This window comes from Anopheles moucheti, chromosome 3, assembly GCF_943734755.1.
Source record: "Anopheles moucheti chromosome 3, idAnoMoucSN_F20_07, whole genome shotgun sequence".
NCBI classification, from domain to species: Eukaryota; Metazoa; Arthropoda; class Insecta; order Diptera; family Culicidae; genus Anopheles; species Anopheles moucheti.
Window position 1 is genome coordinate 13,267,798 of NC_069141.1, and position 24,395 is coordinate 13,292,192.

At 44.7% G+C, this 24,395-nt stretch overlaps 2 protein-coding genes across 2 annotated transcripts in view; one reads left to right on the forward strand and one right to left on the reverse strand.

Annotated features, from left to right (window-relative positions):
• The window catches only part of LOC128305417 (dual specificity tyrosine-phosphorylation-regulated kinase 4), a 58,891-nt gene extending 39,846 nt beyond the window's left edge, over window positions 1–19,045 (forward strand). Inside the window, exons 3-11 of the mRNA XM_053042851.1 lie at window positions 2,666–2,918; window positions 6,466–6,629; window positions 6,701–6,978; window positions 11,426–11,564; window positions 11,658–11,829; window positions 13,959–14,102; window positions 14,321–14,450; window positions 15,420–15,649; window positions 17,337–19,045. Of these exons, the coding sequence (XP_052898811.1) occupies window positions 2,666–2,918; window positions 6,466–6,629; window positions 6,701–6,978; window positions 11,426–11,564; window positions 11,658–11,829; window positions 13,959–14,102; window positions 14,321–14,450; window positions 15,420–15,649; window positions 17,337–17,656 (1,830 nt within the window). The 3' untranslated portion in view covers window positions 17,657–19,045. The remainder of the gene's footprint in view (window positions 1–2,665; window positions 2,919–6,465; window positions 6,630–6,700; window positions 6,979–11,425; window positions 11,565–11,657; window positions 11,830–13,958; window positions 14,103–14,320; window positions 14,451–15,419; window positions 15,650–17,336) is intronic.
• A 1,296-nt stretch (window positions 19,046–20,341) lies between these two features.
• LOC128300453 (rab3 GTPase-activating protein catalytic subunit) overlaps window positions 20,342–24,395 on the reverse strand; it is a 114,681-nt gene continuing 110,627 nt past the window's right edge. The window contains exons 2-4 of the mRNA XM_053036513.1: window positions 20,740–21,919; window positions 20,580–20,668; window positions 20,342–20,506 (exon numbers count right to left, since the gene is read on the reverse strand). Coding sequence (XP_052892473.1) covers window positions 20,440–20,506; window positions 20,580–20,668; window positions 20,740–21,919 — 1,336 coding nt within the window. The 3' untranslated portion in view covers window positions 20,342–20,439. The remainder of the gene's footprint in view (window positions 20,507–20,579; window positions 20,669–20,739; window positions 21,920–24,395) is intronic.

A 24,395-nucleotide genomic window follows, 5' to 3' on the forward strand; every position in this document is an offset into this window, starting at 1 on the left:
AACCGAGCGTCACGTCGTCCTTCGGTTCCACTATCGGATGACAGTTCCGACCGCTTTCCGGTTGCATTTGCGATGTGCATTCTCTATTGCCTCTTCCTGTTCGATAGACGTTGACCCTGCTGCTGTACAGATGGATTGTGTTCAGCCAATCGAAGCTGTGATTGACGCGTTGCGAAATCTCGCTACAATTAAAAAGGCCCTCGCCACGAGCCAACCCTGATAAGAAGCGATGGAAGATGGTTGTCCTTTCTCAAGGGTTCGTCCACCGATGCGGTTCACCTTCTTGGAAGCGATAGATAACCTCGGCTGTTTGTCGCTCCGATAGATAACGGTGCGCGGATGAACTGATAAATGAACGGTTGGAGGGCGTTTGCTTACATTTGGCTTACAAGATTTGACGCATCGGTGCATCGGTGATAAGATGCGCTGGTCCAGATGTTGTATTGATGGGTGGATGGACTTGTAAAATAGTAAAACCGAAGGGTAAATAACAACGGCGGCTTTCTAAACAAACATTAACCAATTGCTTCCACGGATGATTCATCCATGAACTGCTCGATTCACACTCTTTAGGAAGATTCGTATAAATACATCAAAACAAAGATGAACAAACCGAGGAATGATAGCAGGGTTTTCGAGTTTGTAAGGTTGGAATTCTAGATTCCGGTTGGATTTAACTAGAATGTGCAGAGGGAGAAGAGAACTATTTCTATGGAACTCTGGATCTTCAACGTTCATCTACCTGAATGCATATTCCACTTCAACTGGAACATAATCTAGAAGTGGTTCCAAGGTTACCACTTGAACTCTAAAATTAATCTTAAAATATTATAACACTATCTATATCACTATACCATTCGAAATAGCAATTCGCCTTCTTTCAAAGATGAAAATTATTATCGGTCAAAAGTCATTTGCTAAATCGTGCTACATTACAAACAATATCCAATGCTCTTTCCCATATCGATTTTATGTCCAATGTGGCCAAGTTTGAGCGTGAGCCTTGAACGAACTCTTACAAAGAGACAATTTGCCGGAACTTCCAAGACGTGACATTCAAATCACGCGTCCGTCTCCGTTCCCCGATTCCCACTGGAACATGCCGGAGAGGTGCAAATGCAGCAAATGAAAATGTAATTAATTTTAAATTGGCTTTTGCGGGCAGGTGGGTACATGAGCAGGAACAACCAGATCGGGGATGATTTGTCTGTAGCACCTGACCGGCATCGTTGAATGTTTATGATAATTTGCTGCGCTCGCCGAGACCGGTGCATTATACGGTCCTGGGCACACCTCTATTCTTGATGCGAATTCGCATTTGTTTTTGTCTGCTGCACCTGTCTGAGAAGCATTTGAAATTGCATTCCTTGTGGCAGACAGTGGATAAGCGCTTAGTGGTTGAAATCGAACCGAACCGAATTAAAATAGATCGCTATGCAAATTCATCCAACTGATAACACGGAAGTGTGTTTGTTGCCTTTAAAATGCATTTCTATTCCGCATGCGAACGAAGCGAACATTTCCAAAATTATCTACCCAAATGCAAAAACCCTGTGCATTAATCCATCCCGCGTGTACAGGTATGTGTTTTCCCACCACGGGCAGCGGATACGATGTCTCATCCAACAATGACGTCTCTGGGACGCCACACTCGCGTGACTCAACTCGTTCGCGGTAAATCGAGACGGCAGCCCCAGCGCCCTGCGGATTATGCCCAATCGTTTCTTACGAAAGTTGCTGCTGTGGTCAAGATAAGCGCCTGACGCGCTCGTTGTGTAGATGAGTATAGACACAGCCGCAGCGGTGAACGGATCGTGAATTGGTGAATCGAACCGTCAACCTATTGATAACGTGTGTGTGTGGTAAATTTGTTAAATGATCAGTGTTGTAAACCCAAGCAGCGTTGGAATGGTGAGTGGTGGAAGTTTGAGATTTAACCGGCATTGATGTAATTACCGAAAGCAAATATACACAACAATTACACATCGAAAAAAACACGCAACCCTGATCGAAGGGCTGAATCAAAACCAATGTTTGCGTTTGTATGTGTGTGACGTTTGTGAGACTTTATTATATTCGCACTTTTGATAACGATAAGTGACGTTTGAGTTTGCAATCTTGTCCCGCCACACGCTAAGTACCTTCGCCTGGGGTACCGTTGATTTTTCTGCCCAAAGCGACCGATATCGTTCAGTTTCGCGATTGCAGTGCGTGGAATTAGAGGCCAAAACCACGCGGAGAGTGACTCCACGATTTGTGTGTTAGGAAAAGTGCATAAAATGTGCATACCAGCTGCAATTGGCCACTGGTGTCAGCTTATGAACTGTAAAGGCCTACTGTTGCATAACTTGTGTGGATTGCTTCGTTTGCAGACATGGTGAAAATGTCACGAAAGTCTATACGTCAAAAGCTGCTCGCATCGAGTTGCCTTTGCATTTTACCCCAAAAGCAGCACGCTTTGAAGGATGCCAAGGAAGAGCTGGTGTCTCCTGAGGTTGTGTTGGAATTCTCCTATCAAGTGTTGTGCCGTAGTTATCGAAATTTTCATTTTTTTATTCCACCCCAGTGATTATGAATTGTTTGAAGCATGAAGATAAAGGACCCCGTTACCTCATGTTCTAATCTGTTGCGTGGTTTTTGTTTTTGTCACCCCCTCTTCGCGTAGGTTCAGCTGGACAGTGATAAGTGTCGGAGAGAGCGTGACCAGACAACGCAGCTGTACGAAGCGATCCGGCCGGAGTTTGCCGGCTTGAGCGGTACCAGGAACGTCGTCCGAGCTGGCCACAGTAGCAAAACCACCGGCACCAACATGATTGACGCCCACGGTAACGCCTTACCACCGCTCAGTCCCTCCAGCAACAACAACACCACAACCGAGCTGGAGAATGACAAACCGATGCTACCGATGACACCCGCAAGTAAGTACAGTGTGAATCCGTACCAGCTGTGCGAGGGAATATTTTAGTTTCGTAGTCTCAAAATAACACCGCTTTGGGAACACTAACCGAACCGCCATGGATCGCTGGATAAAAGTGTACAAAATTGGCTCTCCTTTCTGATGTTGTGAAGAGAAATTCTTGGGATTTTTCAAGGACACGTTGATACCTGATACAGGTAATCAAGTACAATGCTGTATCACTAGTCAATACCGTTGTGTCCTTCAATCTACTCTTGCTTTTAATGTGAAGTAATATAAAAATATGTTCTATTTTTAAGCTACATGTACGTCGCTTAAGATAAATGCTTTTACAAAAACGAGATTTCCAAGAAATAAGTCTTTAGACATCAGTATCATATTCCAAGAAATTGAATGATAAGCCACTTCAAGCTTAGAGACTTGGTAGTGGTAGTGTTAATGGTCTTCACAAAACAGGACCGTACAAGAATCTCATGTACAAAAGAGTCATCTAAACAATTTAATAACCATTTAAAGATAAATCCGACTAATTGGAATTTTTTATCTGGAATTTATTGAGGTAGATATGTAATTCTTATCTCTGTTTGGGTCTTGTTCAATATAAATCTGTTCATTTAAACAACTTTCTTCACTTTTGCAGAAAATTAAGAAACTGATGCTTCAAGTCATTTTTTATGTGTTTTATACTATTGGAAGAATAATCAACGCTTCCATTAACTTCCAAAGTAACGAGCCCTTACCACACAGTACTGCGCACGTAACAATAATAACAACCCACAACGAAAATGAAAGTCCCAAACGTGTTGTAGGTAACGTTGGGTGTAATACGTTCGTTATGCTTATTGTAAAAGCCTTATCAATAACAATTTTGTTAAGCCGCAAAAAAACTCCCTTCTATGCCCTACCAGAGGTTGTTCCGGTCTTGACGTCACCGATTGCTCTGGTACATGGTAACAAATACGAGTAGTATATTACCCACCGTCTCCAAAATGGCAATAGAAACACCTTCCTATTTCCGAATAATAACTTCGTTGCAAGAAGGCACCCGACAAAGTAGTAGTGGCTGACTTTCGCACAGGACCAGTCCACGATTCCCATCATCATCATCATCATTTTCGTTTCTTCTTTCCTGCAGTGGGCCCAATTTTTCCCTCGCTTCCAGTGGAATGCATGATACGTAGAATAAGGATGATTTTACGCCCGATCGCCCACATGTGTTGCTTTTTCGCACTGTCGTTTCGCAAATAGGGGCCAATTTTTGGGACTTTCTAAATAACGAAAACCAATTGCTGGTGGATAAGCAACGCATCAGGTTGGACTGTTGGGTTGTATTTTGTTTCAGCGATTTTATTATCGGTGTGTTCGGCTTGCTGTCCAACAACCTTTTTTTTGTTTAGTAAAATATTAAACAGTATTAGATTATTTTTGATAAAAACTTGGAATATTTTGGTGGATTAGAACTCCCACAGATGACCAACGAAGCGATGGTACGAATTTCACGAATCAATTCAATTATTTTGTTATAGATTTCGTCGGGCTTCCTCCTTCCTTCGGTCGGTGCCGTTTGTTAGTTAAAAATAAATCATGAATATGTCGATCCTGTCAAGTTAAGTTCGCTTCCACGGCGGATTTACGGCTGGATGACATTACGGAATTGAAGGTAGAGCTGAATAGGTTGCGGCAATCGATGGCTATTACAGACCATTCCTGTCGGCCCAATCATTGATTCGCGCGGGTGGAGAGAGCAAGACTCCACGCTGCTATCAAACAAATAGCTGCAGTCTTCTTCGCCGACCGGAATGGCAAACAAAACTAAATAAAAAAATCCCCCAACAATCAACCATCACACATTCGCGCAAGCCGCACGCTTCCATAGAAAGCGATAGCGATAGCGGCCTCGATGCGGCTGTCTTGTGGTCTTGTGCTCTGGACCCTTATACGCGAGGGGAGTAACATGTTGCGTGTCGTAAGGTTTTTGTTTGGCAGTCGTTACCCGGGGAGGTGGTTCTAATTCCCACCGGTGTGGCACAGAGCATAACGAAGCTGGGCTCCTTTACTCTCCCGCTGATATTGGTTTGATGTAAGCGCCAGACGGAAAGTGATTAGTGTCGGTGGAATCAGAACCATCGGGCGAAAGACAGCAGACCAATTTGCATTTGCCGCCCGGTGCCGGTGAAGACACCCGCTTGGTCCAAAAGTAGCCGCTTCCGGCAGGTTGGTGAGCGTATTCAATTCCCTCGCGGCGCTACGGTCGTGTTTGTCGTAGTTGCTACAATGTTACGAATTTGGGCAGTAGTTTTGAAGTCCCATGGGGTAACGTATCTTTTTTTTCAACGTGGACGTGTAAGATACTATGTAGCTAGCACTGGCAGCGTGAGTTCCGAATTATCTGCAGTACTGTCGCATTCAAACATGCCGCGAGGGCGTAACACCCTCGGAACGTGCAACCGGAAAATAGCCAACACATCAAAACAAGACATCATGATTGTGCCAAACAGTTACAGTTTTGCGAATAGCCGAAACTTGAGTTGCTTAAATACATAATTCGCTTATTATGTAAATTTTTCAAAAAAAGTTGCTCAAAATAGAATGTTGCTGTAGTAGAATGTTTGGTAGAACAGTTTTGTACTTTCATGATGATTAAGCGACTCCTAAAGCATCGCAAGAAAATGTAACCTTTCAAGGAAGTCTAAGGTCACCTCAACCCAGATGATGATCAAGACATAAGAGGCATAATAGGCGAAAGTCATTGCAGGAATCCGGTGCCAAAATTAGGCTTTTTGACTTCCAGCTGATGCGTATGTGGCACTATGGCACGCGGTGCCTTGCGCTCGCTCAACATGTAATCAAAGCGACACCGGTTTGACATGACTCAGCAGCCACTACCACTACTACTACTACTACTAGGCACCTGCATAGGAATAGAAACGGGTGTTGTATGCATAGCCGAATGACGGAACGCCAAATCAGCGACATTGCTTCCCCAACCGTACCATGTGCATGCGGCACGTTTACGGGCTTACAACTGCGATGGCACGTTGGCACGCGGACTGCACTTATGCTGCGGTACCATCCACCCATTTGTGAGCCATACCAAGGGTGAGCTTTTCAGACGGATGAGCGGAGTGGGACGCTAGTGCAGAAACGGACAAGTTGCTGGTACCGGTAACTTCACGTGCCCCGAGGTTGTGAATTATAAATAACTAAGCCACACGGCATGCCTTTACTTCCTTGCCTGGTGGGTTGGCGAAGTTATGCACAGTACGTCTTTATTATCATCGAAATTTACTCTCCACTTGCACACTTGCGCGAAAAGGCCCGTGGCTGGGTTGGCACACTAAGAAAGAGCATTCCGGATAGTAGGGTTCCGGTCGGTTTTTCTTAGTATCGTACATCCTCCCGGGAGCGCTTCAACGCTGGGAGTGGCCATACGGTAGGAAGGTGTTAATTTAATATTTCCCGTTCGCATTAGTCTTCAACGAATGAAACGAAACGGTTCGACTGATATTTCCCATTCTTCTCCCGTTTGTTTCTTTGCGTCCCTTTAGAAGCGCTCGATTACCATGGAGTACACTTGACGGACTTTGAAAAGCAGGAAATCGAGAAGTACAAGGAAATTTACTATCTCGGACTGGACGCACGCAAAATCAACGCAAAGGCAGGCATTGGCCCTAATTCTGGTTTCGATGACGAGAATGGATGCTATCAGAAGGTAAGGAAATGCGCAAACATCCGCCAGAACATCCGCGATACTGAATATCTGATATCACTCTTCCATTGTAGATCGTGCACGACCACATCTGCTACCGGTACGAGATCCTGGAGATCATTGGCAAGGGCAGCTTCGGACAGGTGATCCGAGCACTGGACCACAAAACCAAACAGTACGTGGCAATCAAGATCATCCGCAACAAGAAGCGCTTCCATCATCAGGCCCTCGTCGAAGTTCGGATACTGGACGAGCTGCGGAAGAAGGATGCCGACGGAAGCCACCATGTCATTCACATGCTCGATTACTTCTACTTCCGCAACCATCTCTGCATCACGTTCGAGCTTATGAGGTAGGACAGCGTCTTGTGTCTTTGGGGTTGTTTTTTTTTGTTGTTTTGCTTGAGGAATTCTTCGTCTACCTCACCCGAAGGCAAGCTGATTGAGCAATAGTGCGCTACGGTCTGTCGAATTGCTTTGCAACAAATTCTGCCGACGGTACAACACGAACGACCAACTGTCATAAATCTTTCCACACCCAATAGTAAATGGCATGCAATTTGGGGACTATTAGTGGGAACATGCACTGCCGTCGATTTGGGCACGATCGGTCGCGGTGGTGGTTGCGTTGGTCCTTCCTCCAGCCAGTGGCAGCAGTAGAGCTGAAGCAAACATTTCTGCACCTTTTGCGAACTGGTGTGTTTGCAAATTTTGGGACTTGCAAAGCTCATAAATGTAAGTTTATCGATTACATCACCCTTTTGCTGGGACTGAAACGGAGCTAAGGAACAATCTCGCTGGCAGCATGGTAATAGAATTTGTTTTGCTAAGTGCAAAATTTAATGCCCCCTCCAATTGGCCCTGAACTTTTTTGAGGATTCTTTTTTTGCGTTGCATTTAAACCGTAACATACAAGCGTATATTCGCAAACCATATTTAACCCAAACAGAAATATGGTTTTCCTGCCTTTTAATCCTCTTAGTGTCGATCAGGGTTGGTAACTTTCATACTTGTCTCCAACCGCCGGCTCAAGACCAGCTCGATCATGTCCGAGGTAAGGAAGTCAAAGACTCCGAAGTCTTTCGAATTTTCCTTCGACGGCTCCACTGGTTACTGAGGGGTTGCTGGTTAGTTTATGAATTTTCCTTGACTTGACTAGTTAAACCTTCCCCATTCCAGAGTTGTTCGGCCCGTGTACATGACGGTTTTGCAATGGGGTATTTATTTTCATTTTGCCCAATACAAAACAAAAAGCGAGTGGCAACAGTGGCTAAAAATAATCCAGTGCGAGTCAAAAATAAATCCAATATATTGGCCATTTTTCCTGCTTTATCGAACGCAAAAACTCCATCTGAGCCATGTGAATTGTTTTTCGCCCTTTTTCATACATTTTTTTGCTTAGCCAACCCAACCGAATTTCCTCGAAGCGTGCCTGCCTTTATTGCCGGTTGCCTAAACGCTTGCTGGCTATTTCATGCTTCCCGTTTCAACTTCCATGCGCGTGGAAAACGGCTGCAGGGAAAACCCGATTTTCCTTCCCCATACTTCGCATTGAAAATTCGTCATTTGTGTGGCTTCTTCGTCGTGCGGGAAAGTAGATAGTGGAGGAAACGTTCACCCTCGCAACGATGCCCTCCCAAAAATGGCAAACCGCAACATGGCGCATCGCAACATATAACCTTTGCCTGACCTGGAGGGAACGGAGCGGTGCAGACAGCGCGCAATTGGGGTACTGTGGATCGGTCCGATAGTTTGGCAAAGATAAGCTTGTTTACCGTAGTCAAAATGTTGTTTTAATTAAATCTAACCTGCTACTTCCACCATCGGTTCGATGATCACCTTTTTGGGAGACGGAGAACATTATGCTTAGCATTGGGTGAATGTTTGCCCGGAATGATGAATTGCGCGCTACGAAAGGTTTGTTGCGTTGGCTGTAGTCTTTTGTTTTTTGGAGCCTCTCTCTCCGCGCTTCAGCGATATCACCTGAAATGATATGCAAATAAATCTCAGCAAAAGATAAATCCGCGCGATGACCTCCAGCGCTGGTTGCTTTCTTCGTGGAAAGCAAGCCCGAGTGTAGTATTCGAACGTTTTTTTTTTTGGGTGAACGATCCGATAGAGAACGGAAATGAATCGTTATGTTTTAATGTACGTGGGCACATTATTTAACGAGTTTGCAGCGAGCAAGCATTAACGAGCCCGCATTTGATTGAGGGATTGAACGTTTTAATGTTCGGAGCAGATATGCTGCAAAGGTATGGCGCACGGGCATAGGAGGTATTTAATGAGCTTTTTACGTTTGATGGGACGACGTGTGTGCGTGTATGTGAACGGGTTGTAGCACTTGGAGGGTAGGCATCATTTGAATCAACTTGATTTTAAAATTTTGATAATTCCGATTTTAACTCGCAACGAAACTTACGCTCCCCATTAGCTTGTTTACCAAACCACGCTGCTCCTTTCTGATCATAAATGCTTGTTTTGGTAAACAAATAACCATTTCTCCCATACTGTCGCCTCGTTCAACCGTATGATAAACTATTATGCGCCTACTAATTAGCTTTAATAAAACGGTTCACCACAACTGCTAAACTTCGTCGGCACGCATCCACTGTGTGAACTGTGCTGGTTCAATAATCATCCACCACGGAATCGCTCCCAAGAAAGCGAAAAAAAAATCGTCGGATTCTTGCCTATCGTCCTTCACGATCATGGACTCCCTTTCGATGAATTGGTTGGAAACTTTCCCCGCATATCTACGCAAACGCACCACAGCCATTAATGCTTGCGTATGCTGTCAATATGCGTGTGAGCCTTCCCGGTCAAACCGTTCCACACAGCCGGTGTGGCGACGCAGAGTAAACTTTTGCTGCCTTTGACACATTCGGTAAGGATGGATAAAAGCACGCCAACGGCAGAGTGTTGGAGAGATATGGAAAAGTCCCGCATAGCGCACGATAAAGTTTTTCTTAGGTCAAAAATGAAAAATCACTCTATTGGGAAACTTGCTCCTTCCGAACCCCCTTCATATCGTTGGTTGCGTGAATTTCCCTACATTAACCAGATGATGAAGTTCCCATCCGTGGGCTTTGGGGGTTATTTTTTTTTCTTGCTTAACAGGGAGTTATTTTTACCCTTCCGATTGTTGCTATTGCGGACAATCGTCGGATGAACGTCATGCAAATGGTAGCTGATGTTGTTTCATGATTTTTGTTTGAATAAATTACTTATACTTAACAAGGAATATTTTCCTCTTTTGATGCATTATTATCAAGTCGAATAGTTTAATGTTTGACGCCTTGATGTTCAATTATTTTATAGTTAAGTCAATCGAAGTCGGGTTAAAAATTAGGTACATTTGCTAGATAAAAGGTCACCTCCAATGATTCAATTTTGCATTGCGTTGTCTCGCTAGAATCTCTCACAGCCCACCACAATATGTCAAACTTTATCCACAAAACGATGCCTCCATGCTTAAATGACCTTCATAAATCAACATACTATAGCATGCTCATCGTTACGTATCAGAACAGCAGAGTGAATTTTGTTAAGCAGCCTGTCTTGCATTCCTTCTACCTGCAACTTCTGCAATTATGGTCACCCTTGTTTGTGCGTGTTGCTTCTACTCTGTGTTTTTTTTTTTTCGTTTGCTTATTGTTGCTTCGCAAAGTTAATGCTGAATGTCCTAACAAATTATCCTTCCACCAAAGGACGGCTCGACGAGCCACGAAACCGTCCCGGGGAGGAACAGAAATCGTGATAATGCACGAATTGAAGGTCATACCGGCATGCAGCGTCATGCATCGGGATGCACTCTACGGTGGTTCGCTGCATGGGCTAGGCAAATTACCGTGCAAGTAGCAATGCAGGGTCGCACGGTCGGTTGTGTCATTTGTTATTTAGCTTAAAAAATTGCCTCCCTTTCAAAAATGTGATCGTTGTTAAAGCCAGCTCAGTTGTTTTGTACTTGTGGCCTTTTTGAAAAAAGATTGTGCACTATTCGTCCAAACTAATTTGAGGTAATTAGTTTTGAGAAAATGCCCCTGCCCGGTTAGTTGGCGTGTAACCATGCAATCGCTGCCATTAAGTTGTTTGGTAATGGAACGGTGAATCATTATCATCCTGCGAGGATCAGCAAAATCCGGTTGCAAAACGCGAGAAAGATGAGTTTACTAACCCGGTGCATAACCATTCCCTTTTGAGTAGCTTGGATTTGGAGAGAGTTGACGCACGTGCAAACGTGGTCCAACGGCTCCAAGTTTCGATAAGAAAGCACCAAGTCCTGCCTACGGGTGTATATTTTCCACCTGGAGCGCACAACATTCAATGACATAATTAAAACTAACTTTCACTTATTGCTCGCAAACATGAACATGGAAAGCTAATGTGTCTTGTTTCTATCGGTATTTTCGGTTCCAAGTGCCGCAAATATGCGTTTGTTTGAAGGGAATGTTAAAAGTTACTAAAAACCGAAGCAGTTTTTCCTGTGGAATATAATTACGGAAATCTTTCGCAAAGACGTAAATGTGTACGTAAATGGAACAAAACTCCATCCTGGAACGAAAAGACATCGTGCGGTGGCCGGCATATTGGTGGAACTTTTCCGTTCCGTTACCGCTGGGAATTGTTTGGACGATGACACTTTTGTGCGAAGCTCGCGTAACGTGCCACTGATGTGACCTGGGGTTTTGTAATGGAAAATGGGCACCAGGCATGAAATATCGCCGTTAAGCTAATTGATGCATTTCACTAACTTTGTTTATCGTTCTCTTCCCACTCCCTCCCCAATCCGCCCACCAGCCTCAACCTGTACGAGCTGATCAAAAAGAACAACTACCAAGGATTCAGCCTGAGCCTCATCAAGCGGTTCTGCAACTCGATCGTTAAGTGTTTAAGATTTCTCGACGAGTTGGACATCATTCACTGTGATCTAAAGCCGGTAAGCATTTGGACGAATTTGTTCTGCCCTTTTTTCAAACATTGCTGATTGCGTTTTTTTTTTTGGCTTTTCCCCACACAATATCCGTAACAGGAAAACGTGCTACTAAAACAGCGTGGCAGCAGCACGATAAAGGTCATCGATTTCGGCAGCTCGTGCTTTTCGGACCGAACCGTCTACACCTACATCCAGTCCCGGTTTTACCGATCGCCGGAAGTCATACTCGGCTACCCGTACGACAAGGCGATCGATATGTGGAGCTTAGGTAAGCATCCCTTTTTCTGTGTGTTTTTTTTTTCCTTTGCCCCGTTGAACAAATGATGAAACAGTCGCATTGCACGTTTAACGATCACCACCGAGATGGCTGCAATGTCGGACGTTTTATTTGACTTGTTTTGTATGAGTTTGTCTTTTCTGTCGGGGGTTCGGTGACAGGACGAAATGAATTTTAGATGATCCACACCAACCAGCAAGAATCGAGAAAAAGTCTTATCACCCACACACACACACACATACCAAGCCCCGACATTCACATTTCGGGACGCGCGAACATGCACCAAATTGATCTCGTATAATCGGATAGTGTTGGAAGGAAAATGAATATTTTAGCAAATAATCAATCCCACACGCCTGTCCGAAGGTTAAACGAGGGCAATAAAACGTTGTCTGTAGTGGATGGGCCCGGTAATAGAAACAGGAAAAAGGTTCAATGAAGTTCACGTGAAGAAGAGAACAAAAAGGCAGGAAACTTTTCTTTTCGGTTGGGAACTATTAAACATTTACCCAGGGGGATGTTTGATGAGTAATGGTTCCATCTTGAACTGTTTGTATTATTATCATGAACATAGGTGAAAAAGGACTATGTAGATTGATGATATTTAGAAGAACCTAAGAAATTACTTTGAGTTATGATAACAGTTTATCAAAAAGTCAAGATACTCATAACATTATACTGAAACTGATACTGATGGCCTCACTTTTTCAACACTCTCTTCACAAAGAGCCCCATTTTTACTGCGATTCAATTTCTGCGATATCACATTACTTGAAAGACGATATTGCAACCCAGTTTTTAACATCTTCCCATTCGATGAGGAGACAGTGTTTGTCTGCTGTAATGAAGAATTGCTTGATTCTTTCAAAAACGAAGCAGATTAGTCAGATCTAATTCATCAGACCCTTGAATGTCCTTATCCAGATGGTGATGCCCAGTAGTTTGAGGTTACTTTTAAGACCAGCAGGAATGATTTCAAACACATTTTATTTTAATTGTTTAATGGTTTCGGAACGAACAATTTAATCCTTATTCGAGTGTCAATTATGTTCTAAAATAAAATGCATTGGCGATGGAGACGCCCGGTGGTTCACTAAGCGATTGCTTGTAATTCCATTTTTCACTGCTACTCCATAGTGCAAGCACACTCTCTACATGTGTGAGTGTTTGTTTATGTTTATCATGCACGTGGTTCTAATCGATTGACCTTCCTCCTTCACAATTTCGCCTTGGAAGGTGCACGGCGGAGATGGAATGCGATCCGCAGTGCGCTTCGCGTGCAAATTATGTGAAACCACCTCCGTGATTGGTTGCATGATATCGCACCTTACACGTAGCCATCCACGTATCCACTATTAGTTAGCAAACTCACACAGGCAGTGTCACCGTAAGCATGTACACCGCGTTCCCTTCATGGTGCATCGCAACACAAAAAAAAATCAAAACGAGTGTGTATTCCCGATTGATTCACAGGGCACTTTTCGCATTAGCCTTCAATTAGTGTTTAGGGTTTGTGTGATCTATGTGAGGGTGTCGAAATGTGGCGGTGTACAAGAGTGCACAACAAATACCACCACCCCAACAGCGACTCAATACGAGTAGTTTAGTGGTGCAAAGTTCATGCGGATCGGCGCCATCAGGTTATAGACCACCAGGTTAGGGATTGTGTGGAAGAGTCACACTTAACACAACACCCTTTTTTCCACGCTGCTTTCATCCACTTAGCGGTAATTGAATCGAACATGCAACAATACCATACACACATACGCGTGTGTTGCTCCGTGCATGGAATGGACACACAGGAATTGATCCTTTTATTCCATTTCCACTTATGGCGAGAGCTGGAAAACTAATTTGAGCTGGGTGGTGAAAGGATGAAACGAGGGTTTAAATTAACGATTCCGATTCGATTAGTGTGCCATTTTGGACGGTGAATGCTTATCTGTTTTTTTTTTTTGGGGGACTGTACTGCATCGATCGGCACTAACGGGGTGTCCACAATTCCACTTTGAAGTTTTGTTTGAACCTGTTAAATATATCTTGATTTAAGACACATTATTTCAATATTTTTTCTAATAAAGTGCCCTTCTAATTCTATTTTCTCCTTTTCCTTCTCGTAGGATGCATTTTGGCTGAGCTGTACACAGGATATCCACTATTCCCAGGCGAGAACGAAGTCGAACAGCTGGCGTGCATAATGGAAATATTGGGCGTACCGTCCAAAGAGATCTTCCAGCTGGCGACCAGGAAACGATTATTCTTCGGTCAGTACTAAATTCTGTTTGAAAAACAACTCCCATCCCCACACACAGACAAAAACACGGACATAGCTATTCTCTAGGGTAGGGTGGCCCCGTGACCTGAATTATATTTCTCTCTGCGTTTTCCGCCCTCCAAGCGCGATAAAAGTAACAGGAGCGTAATGATTAACAATATTATGTATTTTTTTCTCTCTTTCTCTCCGCGTTTCCTGTGTATATAGACTCACGAGGAGTGCCACGGTGCATAACCAACTCGAAGGGACGCAAGAGGAAACCGGGCTCGAAGACACTGTCGCAAGCGCTACGATGCAACGATACCGTATTCATCGATTTCGTCAGCAAATGTTTGGAGTAAGTTTTGGGGTGGTTTTGGGAAAACAAAAACCCAATCATTTAGCGGTAATGGGGGGACGGAGCCGGCCGAGGGAACAAAACATTTTCATAATTATAACCAAACCGGCCGTACGCCTACAGGAAGCCGAATCGACGAGGACCTTCGATTGGTTCGCTTGCACAACCCCGGAAAACAAATACAGCCGCGTACCTTGGTGGTATGCAGCAGCGCGTTTCGAGTGTTTTATCCACTTTTTGGTTATTTCTTCGGTGGCAGGCATTCACGAATCGCGTGTGAATGGAATGGTTTGCTGCCACAATGGATGGGAAAGGGTTCCACACAGCGGGTCCATAGCTCCTTTGCGTGCCAAGTGTGTCAAATGGTTGTGTGTGTGTGTGTGTACGTCGAGTAGTAGTAGTAGTAGTTGGCCCTATTTGGTTAGAATAGTTAAAATTCAAAACGTGGCTGGATTAGCGCCTGCTACTAGGCTGGCCGTCCCGCTGACCCTGTGGCCTGGAAAAGGCGAAATTCTACTGCAGTCAGTATTTATCGTGCAATGGCGAGACATGCCGGAACCGGCAGTCCGGGGTTGCTTTGCGTGTTGTAATGGTCGCAGGCCATCGCGCTAAACCTTTCCAGAGGCGAAGAAAAAGGCGCACAAAGCAATGAAATGGCTAAGCTTGCACGGTGCTTCATGTGGAATGAATACCATTTTATGAAACGGCAAAGCTTTATAGCTAGTCTTCGGTTAACTTCAATCATTTCCTGTTCCTGTGGAAGTAATTGCAAGGTATATCTAATTCAGTACAGAGTTTTATGAATCCTTGAGGATTTGAGGAGTAAGATTCGAGGAGATATAAGATATTCATAAGTCTGTCCACAGTTAGAGGGTTCCTATGACAAATGTTCGATTTCGTAGTATTCTAAGCATATCCCCCAGACTAATAAAACACTTTCTGACTAACTCACCGCTTGTCTCCTTACAGGTGGGATCCCCATAAGCGTATGACACCGGAGCAGGCGGCACGGCACGAATGGCTCCAGGTGAGCGCATCGAAGGCCTACTTCGGCTCCAAGTCCAAGGAAAGCAGCGACACCCAGCTGAACTTCCTTCACAAGCAACAACGATCTCAGCCAATGACACCAAACACCATCCTGCCAGAGATAAAGACTCCCTCCAACCGTACGCTACGGTTTACCAAAGAGCGCGTCAAAGGTAACGCATCCTAATTGGATCACTATTGTTTTAACAGGCTAGAATGTGCGCTTGCCTGAGTGTGTGCGTGTGTGTGTGTGAGTAACTTTTGGGTATTTGCATTGTTGATAAGCTAGCGTATAGTTGTTCGGAATTTTTGTTTAATTTTTCAAGCCCCGTGTGTCGTTTGAATTCTCACGCCGTAATGCTGGTGCCTCTTTTCGCAAAGAAACGTTACGGAGGCGTTACGCAGTTGCATGCAAGTCTTTGCCGTGTGCTTTGCCTGGTGGCCATGTACCTTCGTGTCCTTGCTTCTATTTCCCTGCCAACCTTTCTCTCTCTCTCTCTATTTCCTCTGCGCTGCTGTAGGTAAAGTTAGTAAGCCCACCGAAAGCGACGAGAAAGCTACAGCTGCTCAGAAGCAACCACTAACCAAGCTGCTCATTAGTTGTACGACCGTGAAGGATCTGATTTCAATATTCGATAAGCAGAAGGAGAAATGAGCTTACGCGCTGCTAGTAGTACATGTTCCGAAACGTTCCAACAGGCTGTACATATAAAAACGTTGCAAAGTTCCACAATAGGTGCTTCATTGTGTTCCGCGCTTTAGCCGACGCTTATTTGCCTGTCCCTTGTCGTTGTGTAACGCTTTTTGCAGGTTAGTTTCCTTGCGACGGGGCCTTCTTCATCCTTTTCACCCAGCGAACCGTTCTAAAACGTCATACATTTTGCATACACTGCTGTTAAAACAAACCCTGCCCGAATGTTGTACGTGTGCCATTTGTTGCGAACCCTGTTCTGTTGGAGTTGTTGTGTACGCGCATAAATTGTTTCGCTTTCTTTGTTCACTCTGTTCGAAAAGCATCACAAACCGAAAAACCATCTTCTTTTCACCCTCCCTTTTCTAGACTTATTGGAAACGACACCCTTTGGACACTTGTTAGAATCTGAATTGTGATTGATGAATTAGTGGGGGAAACCAAACCAAACGAAAACAAATGTAAGAAATCTGGCTAGAAATGATGGGCTTCAGTTGAAACATGCTTGTACGATGATCATGAATGCAGTTGTGCTGTGTGACGTTACATAATTCGCTCATTAAACCTCAGATGCTAATGATAACGGTTGGAAAAAGTAATGTAGCAAGCTAACGTTGTTTGAAGTTTGAAGGAGTATTAAACACTTCCGGTAGTAGTTGAATAAACCGAACTTTGCTGACGATTTGTACACTTTCTCTATGTTTCGACGATCTGCAGACTAACTCATCCTCCTCCAGGAGTCGTATCAGTGTGATAGAATAGAGCCCTGAAAGGTACGGTTTCATACTCTGCATGTGTGTTGCATCCCATTCTGGGCCATGGTAATCATTCGTCTCGTTCGTTTCGTATCCTTGCTCCATTAGCTGAACACTCGATCGTTCATTTGCAAACATGTCGACTAACCTTGAGCAATGTGCATTGCAATAGCTCCCATACAAATATATCTATTTCGGTCCCATATCCCGGTGCATCAATCTCAACCGTCCACTGTCCACCGCATCGTAACAGTTAGCCCACCCCTTCCCAAAAACTCCTTTTCCGTTTGCCGTCCGCTCATAGTTCTGTCTCGTCCACCATTACCATTACTATTGCACCCACCACATTTTGCAGGACCTTTTTTGGGGTAGACAAAGTGTGCTAACTTCGTTTCCGTTTCGATTTACTTGTAGCAACTGATCTCGAAACGGCACAACAGCAATCCTCACTACATCGGTTGACCAACGTCCGGAAGGTAACAGCGACCGGCCTAACGAACATCACCAACAACAACCACGGTATCAGCCATCACCTGCACAGCGGTGCGGTCGGTGGAAGCGGAGGTAGCAACAACAACAACATCAACACCAGCGGCAGCACGCAGACAATAAACGGTACGTCCAAGTACGCGTCCTCAACATCGTCCGCGCACCATCATCACCATCACCACGGTAGTGCGATGCCCCATTCGCAAAGTACCGGCGACGTGTCGGCCATCTTCGGCCGGGCATGACATGAGACGCTGGCCCGCGCAAAGGACACCAGCAAAATCATTAGCCTCATCTAAACGGGTGCGGCGTTCGCGGTGAGCTGTTTGCTAGCTGTCGGTTCCAAACGATTCTCAGATGGTGGTAGAATCAGGGCGACGACCCCAGTCGTCTCGCCAAGTCCGTTCAGGGGTAGTTCAGGGGTAGCCTGTAGATAGAACAACTCGTTTTGCGATCGAACGAAAAAAATTATAAAATAATGGTGATAGATAACGGTAGGACACACTCGTAGTGACACCCATTGAAAGCAACATGGTCCAACAGGAACAAAAGACAAACAAAACCCGATCGCTTCCAGCGTACTTCCAACCGAGGAAAGCCGTGTCGCCGTGGTTGATAGTTTAACGGATACAAAAGCCATCCAGAAACGCCATCCACGAACGAGATGGTTGGACGATCTGCAACGCTCAGATAGTAGTAATAGTGGAGGCATCGTACTACGTGTATTACGGTGGCTGTGGTCGGACCCCGTTAGCTACAGCAGCCGGATTGACTGTGAGAAACAACTTAGCGAAGAAGGATGCAAATGTTGTTCAAACGCAACGAAGAAACCGAATACTAAGCCTAAGGAAGTAGTGCGTAGGGTGCAGTTTCAACGCGGGCGTTTAGTAGAATACAGAGGAGGCGCCATAAGTAAAATTTCCAGTAGGAGGGAGCAAAACAAATTCTAGTAGACCCCTAACTCGTAGGACTCGTTTTTAGGCAGCAAGAAAGTAAAGGAAGGCAGTGATAGAGCTCCCTTGTAGAAAATCCTTAACTGCACCATACGAAAGACTAAACGGGAAGGGCGAGTAGGACAGAACAGAGATGTATTCTTTATATATATACAGGCATACATACGCATACACATATATATATTTATTACGATATAACAATGATGTGGTAATCGGCTAGAAATATTTGTCATACTAGCTCGATCGAGCGCATCGCAAAGGGGGAAAGGAATTTTTCCCAGCACCGGTGATAGCCTGGGTCTTAGTGATGCGAGCGTGTCCACACCTGGGGAAACAAGAAACCCACGCAAGAGATGTGGCAAAGCGAGCGAGCGAAAGTCGAAACCGAGAGAAAGCTAGTGACTAATCATTAACATGTAAGTAATCGTGTACTCCTTCTCATCCCTTTCAAGCGTATCCGTAATGGTATCATTAGTTTCCATACCTTCTCTATTCTCTGTTCGTTTGTTGATTCCGTTCGTGTTTATTTAGAGACAGAGAGAAAAAGGAAAATCATCCCTGTAAGGACTTCTTAGAGCTTAAACACGTAAGAGACACCGGTACGATCAATCGGGTCGGTGGGTTTTGTTCTCTACCCAGCTGCCATTATTTTAGTGGGCAGATTAGAAGTATAACAAAGAAGCAAAACAAAACAAAAACGAATAAACTAACTCCCCCACCTTCCCTCCTCCCTATAGTGTAGGAAGTAATTGGTGGGAAGGGTGCAGAGTAAGCCAGACGGTAACAATAATTATGTGTATAACAACAACCATTTAATCAAAACAAAAACGCATCTAGCCGTTGGACGTAGTTTGGTGGACGAAACGTGTGTTTGCGCCGATTCAGATTCAGAGCTCAGAATTCAACCTTATAGTTTTGCCGTGCAACAGGTAGTTGTGTGTAGAGTCCCGGTGCAGAATAAACCGTGCAAATAGTCACATACTTTACTGTACATTTTTGCGAACCCCACGGTTTAGCGATAGTGGAGTCAGCGGCAATGAAATGGAGCTCGTGGCACATAAAGAAAGACAGGAGGCCAAACAGTGCCAGTAGACGAGGGACGTCGTGACGGGACTGTGAACGTAAGCGATGTGCAGGAGTGATGATAATAGTACGCGTAAGAATATATAAAAAAAGAATAAAGTTTTAAACTCATTAATATGTACGACAACATGGTATAACTGGAGCATTGTTAAACCTTTCTTCGTTGAGAGAAATGTGCCAAAGGATTTGATGACAATAATAGTGTGAATATAGAAAGATCAGAATTTGATCAAATTAATACAGTAATAGATAATACAGACATCTCAGTTAGAGAACCAATCGGGAAGAAAAAGGGGGATATCCGACGTTGTTTTCCTTGACGCTCATCAATTCGTACTTGCTGCAAAAACGCAAGTTCTCAATATTTTCGACCATTTGGAAAACATGTTGCAGTACGTTCTGTTTAACGCTTATTATCACGAATTGTATTTGAGATTAATATACTCTCGGTTTTTATATAAAGGATTATAGAACTTCATCCCAACACCATTTAGCTTACGGTTTGCATATGCTTACTGGCATATGTAGAGTCAATTATGAAATCTTACACCTTTGTCCAACTTGTCCAAAGTGAAAGGACAATTTCAAATGAAGGATGAGTTCGTTGAGAATGCTTTCTACACAGTTCAATTTGATTAAGTTTAAATAAAATAGAGTCAAACTAAAATATAGCGTCGTTGTTTTCCTTGACGCTCATCAATTCGTACTTGCTACAAAGATGCAAGTTTCTCAATATTTTTGACCATTTGGAAAACATGTTGCAGTACGTAATGTTTAACGCTTATTATCACGAATTGTATTTGAGCTTAATATACTCTTGGATTATATATAAAGGATTATGGTTTAACGCTTATTATCACGAATTGTATTTGAGTTTAATATACTCTTGGATTATATATGAAGGATTATAGAACTTTATCCCACCACCATTTAGCTTACGGTTTGCACTCAGCGTCATGGTCGTCACGTTCTCAGCAATCGTTGTCGTTCAGCTAGTAAAATGTGGTATTACGGCTGAATGCTCCACATAGACGAAATTCTTGAGGCATCAGTATTGCTCTGCAAGAAATATAAGGAACGGATTAGAGATAGTTTCATCCTTAGCCATACAGCTATTAACTATTATATTAACCTCAAGAATTGTGGTGATCCTGCACCCTTACTGACGGTGTTGCCGCTAAGCCGCAGAGTAAATTGTTTTTCAACTGGATCCGGCAGAGTCTAATAATGAGAAAGGAGAATATAAATTAATCTTTTGACCGTGTATTAATAACTAACAAAAAAACATGTACATTGCCACTCGACTGCTGCTGCTGGGGCTCGTTGTTGCCTTGTTCGTTTGCAGCTCTTTTAGCTTCCGCAAACAGTCCCATCAAACGACCGGCCGTGGGACTGTTAGCGCCCTCTAGTAGATTTGTCTCTCGCGCTTGCAACAACCCCTGTATGAGCTGCTTTTCTTGCGAGTGCTTTTCGTCGGACATCGGAGAGCTTTCGCTCGATACAGTAATCGGGAACAGCTTTCGCTGTAAGCTACGGGCCTGTGTGACGGTACATTCGAGCTGCATCATTTCAGCGAGTAACTGCTGTTCGTACTTGGTTTGCGAGTTCACCCGTGCGGGACCGGTTCCGGTTGTTCCGCTGTTCCAATTTTCACGCGACAATCGACAACAGGCCGCCGTCATGTGGTCAATCGTTTCATCAAACTGCGGCACAACAGCCCGCTCCGTGGTGGCATGTTGCGCCAGCGTTAATACGCCAACGTGAAACAGTGTGGCCATCGTAAGCTGAGCAATCTGGCCGATCGTGCGCGACTCTAGGAAGTGTAGCACTTTCTCCGCTTCGCGTGTATCATCAAACAGTCGCTTTTGACGTCGTGCCGGGATGGGTCTGGCACCTTCCCACACCGTCTGCCACGTATTGCCCGGTATCAGCATCCGTGCGCTTAGGTGCCCTTTCCGGCCGAACGGGTCCTGCTCGTCCACCGGCTCGTCCTCGATCCAATCGCGCGGACTGTACCACCGGATAAAGTCTTCCAGCTGTCCGGCCGGGTTGGCCGCCTTAAAGCTTTCCATGTCGGACAGCAGCGATGCGCTCATCATCTGCGTACAGAGCTCGCTGCCGGGACCGAGCTTTAGCATTACCTCCGCATCGTCTTCGAGCTGGTCCTCCGTCTTCGGGACGGGTTCTTGCGTGACCGGAATGTACAACGGTTCGTCCGAGTTTACCAGCAGCATGTTGCCGAGCCGAGACAACCGTCCTGTTGCACCGGACTCCTGCTCATCGTCCGAGCAGTCAAAGAACTCTTCATCCGACTGATCACCGCCACCGGTTCCCGATGATCCTGTTGTGCTTGGTCGCATTGCAAACGGGAGTCCACCGTCACGTAGCGTGCGCCGTTCCATGCACACGTTCAGCATCTGCAGCTTCTGGTGTAGCAGGCAGGTTCGGGAGTCCGGGAAGCCGCTGGCCACACTGCAAAGAAGAGCATCAAAAGGAGAGAACGGTGAGAATGCGATGATGATGATGATGGGGCCTAATTGTGCTCTCGTGATCGACAGCTGGCAAGCGTGATGGAGCAAGAACGCGTTAGAACAACAAACACTGGCGCACACCGTGGGCCGTGGACGGCGATGGTGTTCGATGGTAAAACAAAACACCAACCAAGCGCCACATTTACATGCCTGTGCTTCGCTTTCTTTACGCAACAACGTTCGAAATACCGGTGATGCGTCCGATGCTTTGCCGTTCGCTCGACTCGAATCCCTCCCGATATTGGGTGATATTCGAGGGCTGACGCAGATTCCTAGACGCTTGGAAACAATCATATTACGTGATTATGCACTTTAAAAGCTACCATTACCGCGAATCGTACGGGAGAGTTTTTTTTTTACATGGGAATGCACAGCGTACCGATCGTGCGATCGGTCGAGTGTGGAGAAACAAATGGTTGGAAGCTTGTTAGGGAATGCCCACACTTTAGCGCTGTCTCACGAGGGCCACAGGGGCCCCACAGCCCGGGAACTGTTTTGGGAAGGATCATAAACCAGCGTTTTCCGACACATCGGCGTTTCCGGCGCGGGAAGCTCCTCAGCTCAACGAGCAGGAACAAATGAGGAAATGAGGCGATCTTTTCACTGCGCCCTGAACGGATGATGATGTTGATGATCGTTTAGCCGGCGTCCAGACCGGTACAAAACTGTAACTGGTGAGAAGCATTGAAGCTGAAACGAACCGTTGGCTGGTGTTTGTTTGTTGTGGATACAAATTCCTGCAAGCTACTTCATGGTGGGATGTTTCGTTCGGTAAAACAAACGAACCGCAATTCGATGTAGCGCCGTGGGGAGTAGAGCACGCATTGCTCATAAAAAAAACCTACCCGATAAGTAAGCTAGCATCTCGTCTAAGACCTTGGCTATATCTCTGGAATTCCTGTGATCATGCATAGATTTCTTGTATTACATGATCTCGACACCAGAGAGATGAAGATCACCAATGGGATCCTCTAAAACCCTCGAAGGATCAAAGAAATAATTGTCTTCAGAAACAGTAAGATGTCTTCGGCTAAGCAGGAACATGATCAACTGTACTCAGCCATATTAGTATCTTACCACACAGAATGAAAGCCTGGATGGGACACTCTTACCATTTAATAAAAATCATGAATTAAGGGTTGAATGAAGAATTCTCTTTTTCACAGGGTTTTTAAACTGATGCAATTTATGAATTCTTTTTAAAGTTGAATTACAAAAGCTAATTTGCCAACCATCTTGATAAAATCGTGGAAAGAAGAAAGATGTCCGTTTATAAATTTGAATATTCAACTTCAACTAGAAGAGGATCTAGAATTGGTTCCAATTTTCTCACATGAACTCGAAGATCCTGTAATATATTGTTCCTGACTATCGGTAGTGAATCCTTATCTCAGTCCGCTAAAAAAGGGACTGAGTGTTCTGTGCGGATAACTAGAAAAAAACTATCAACAATAGTGTTCCAATTTTCCGCAAATGACACACAAAAACCAGCACAGATTAATTCACCCTTCTACTAACGTTAACCGATCTTGGCGAGTGGTCTCTCTCTCTTCCGGCCCGAATAGATAAATATCTCGATATAGGCCCTCGATTAGTGCAATTGAAGTTTTCTTTTCACAAGTAAATTAAGGCTACCTGGGCTGGCGTAATTACAGCATCTCGGGCAACGCAATGCAGCTCCGGTTTTTTTTTATTATCGGTGTGAAAAATCTATGCGACACGATGAAAACGCACATGATACGAAAGAATTAATTCAATTGTGAACGAAACTCTCGAGTCATTCAGCGCGCTATTTTCTTCGGTGCAAGTGTGTCAATTCAAGATCTAGTGAGTGTTCAGAATGCATTCCAGCTTCGCCTAGATCCACACTTAAAGCTGGCTGTGCGTCACAATCACCAATCATTGCGTCATTATTCACCGGGTGGCGGTTTGTGTTTGCAACCGGCGGTAGCTTCCTTCCCGCAGGAAGAAACGAATGCACACACATAGAGGCACAGCATCGACCAAATGCAAAACTTTCGGAGGTTATCATCTGCTGCCGTTGCGTCTTTGGGTGGAAGTTTGCGAACAAAGTTATAACACCGTCCACCGCTAACCGGAAGGAGCGCGAGGGAAAGATGCAAACAATTGGAAAATGATGGTAATATGGTGGGTAACTTCATCCGGTTAGTTTCATCTGGTGGTTATTGCGGTTTTATGCCTGACCCGGGGAGAAGCAGTGCATGAGGAGCGTGATTCCTTTCCACTCCAAAACTGTAGATAAAATAGTAAGAAAACACCTGCACTCGCGAAAGATTTTCAAGTTCGCCAATGCACGAATCGGTAAATCAGCAACATTGCATGTCCGCGCTGACCGGTTCACTGACCCGCTAAACAGGATGGCAGCAGGAAAATTACCACAGCGCCTCTATCCGCGT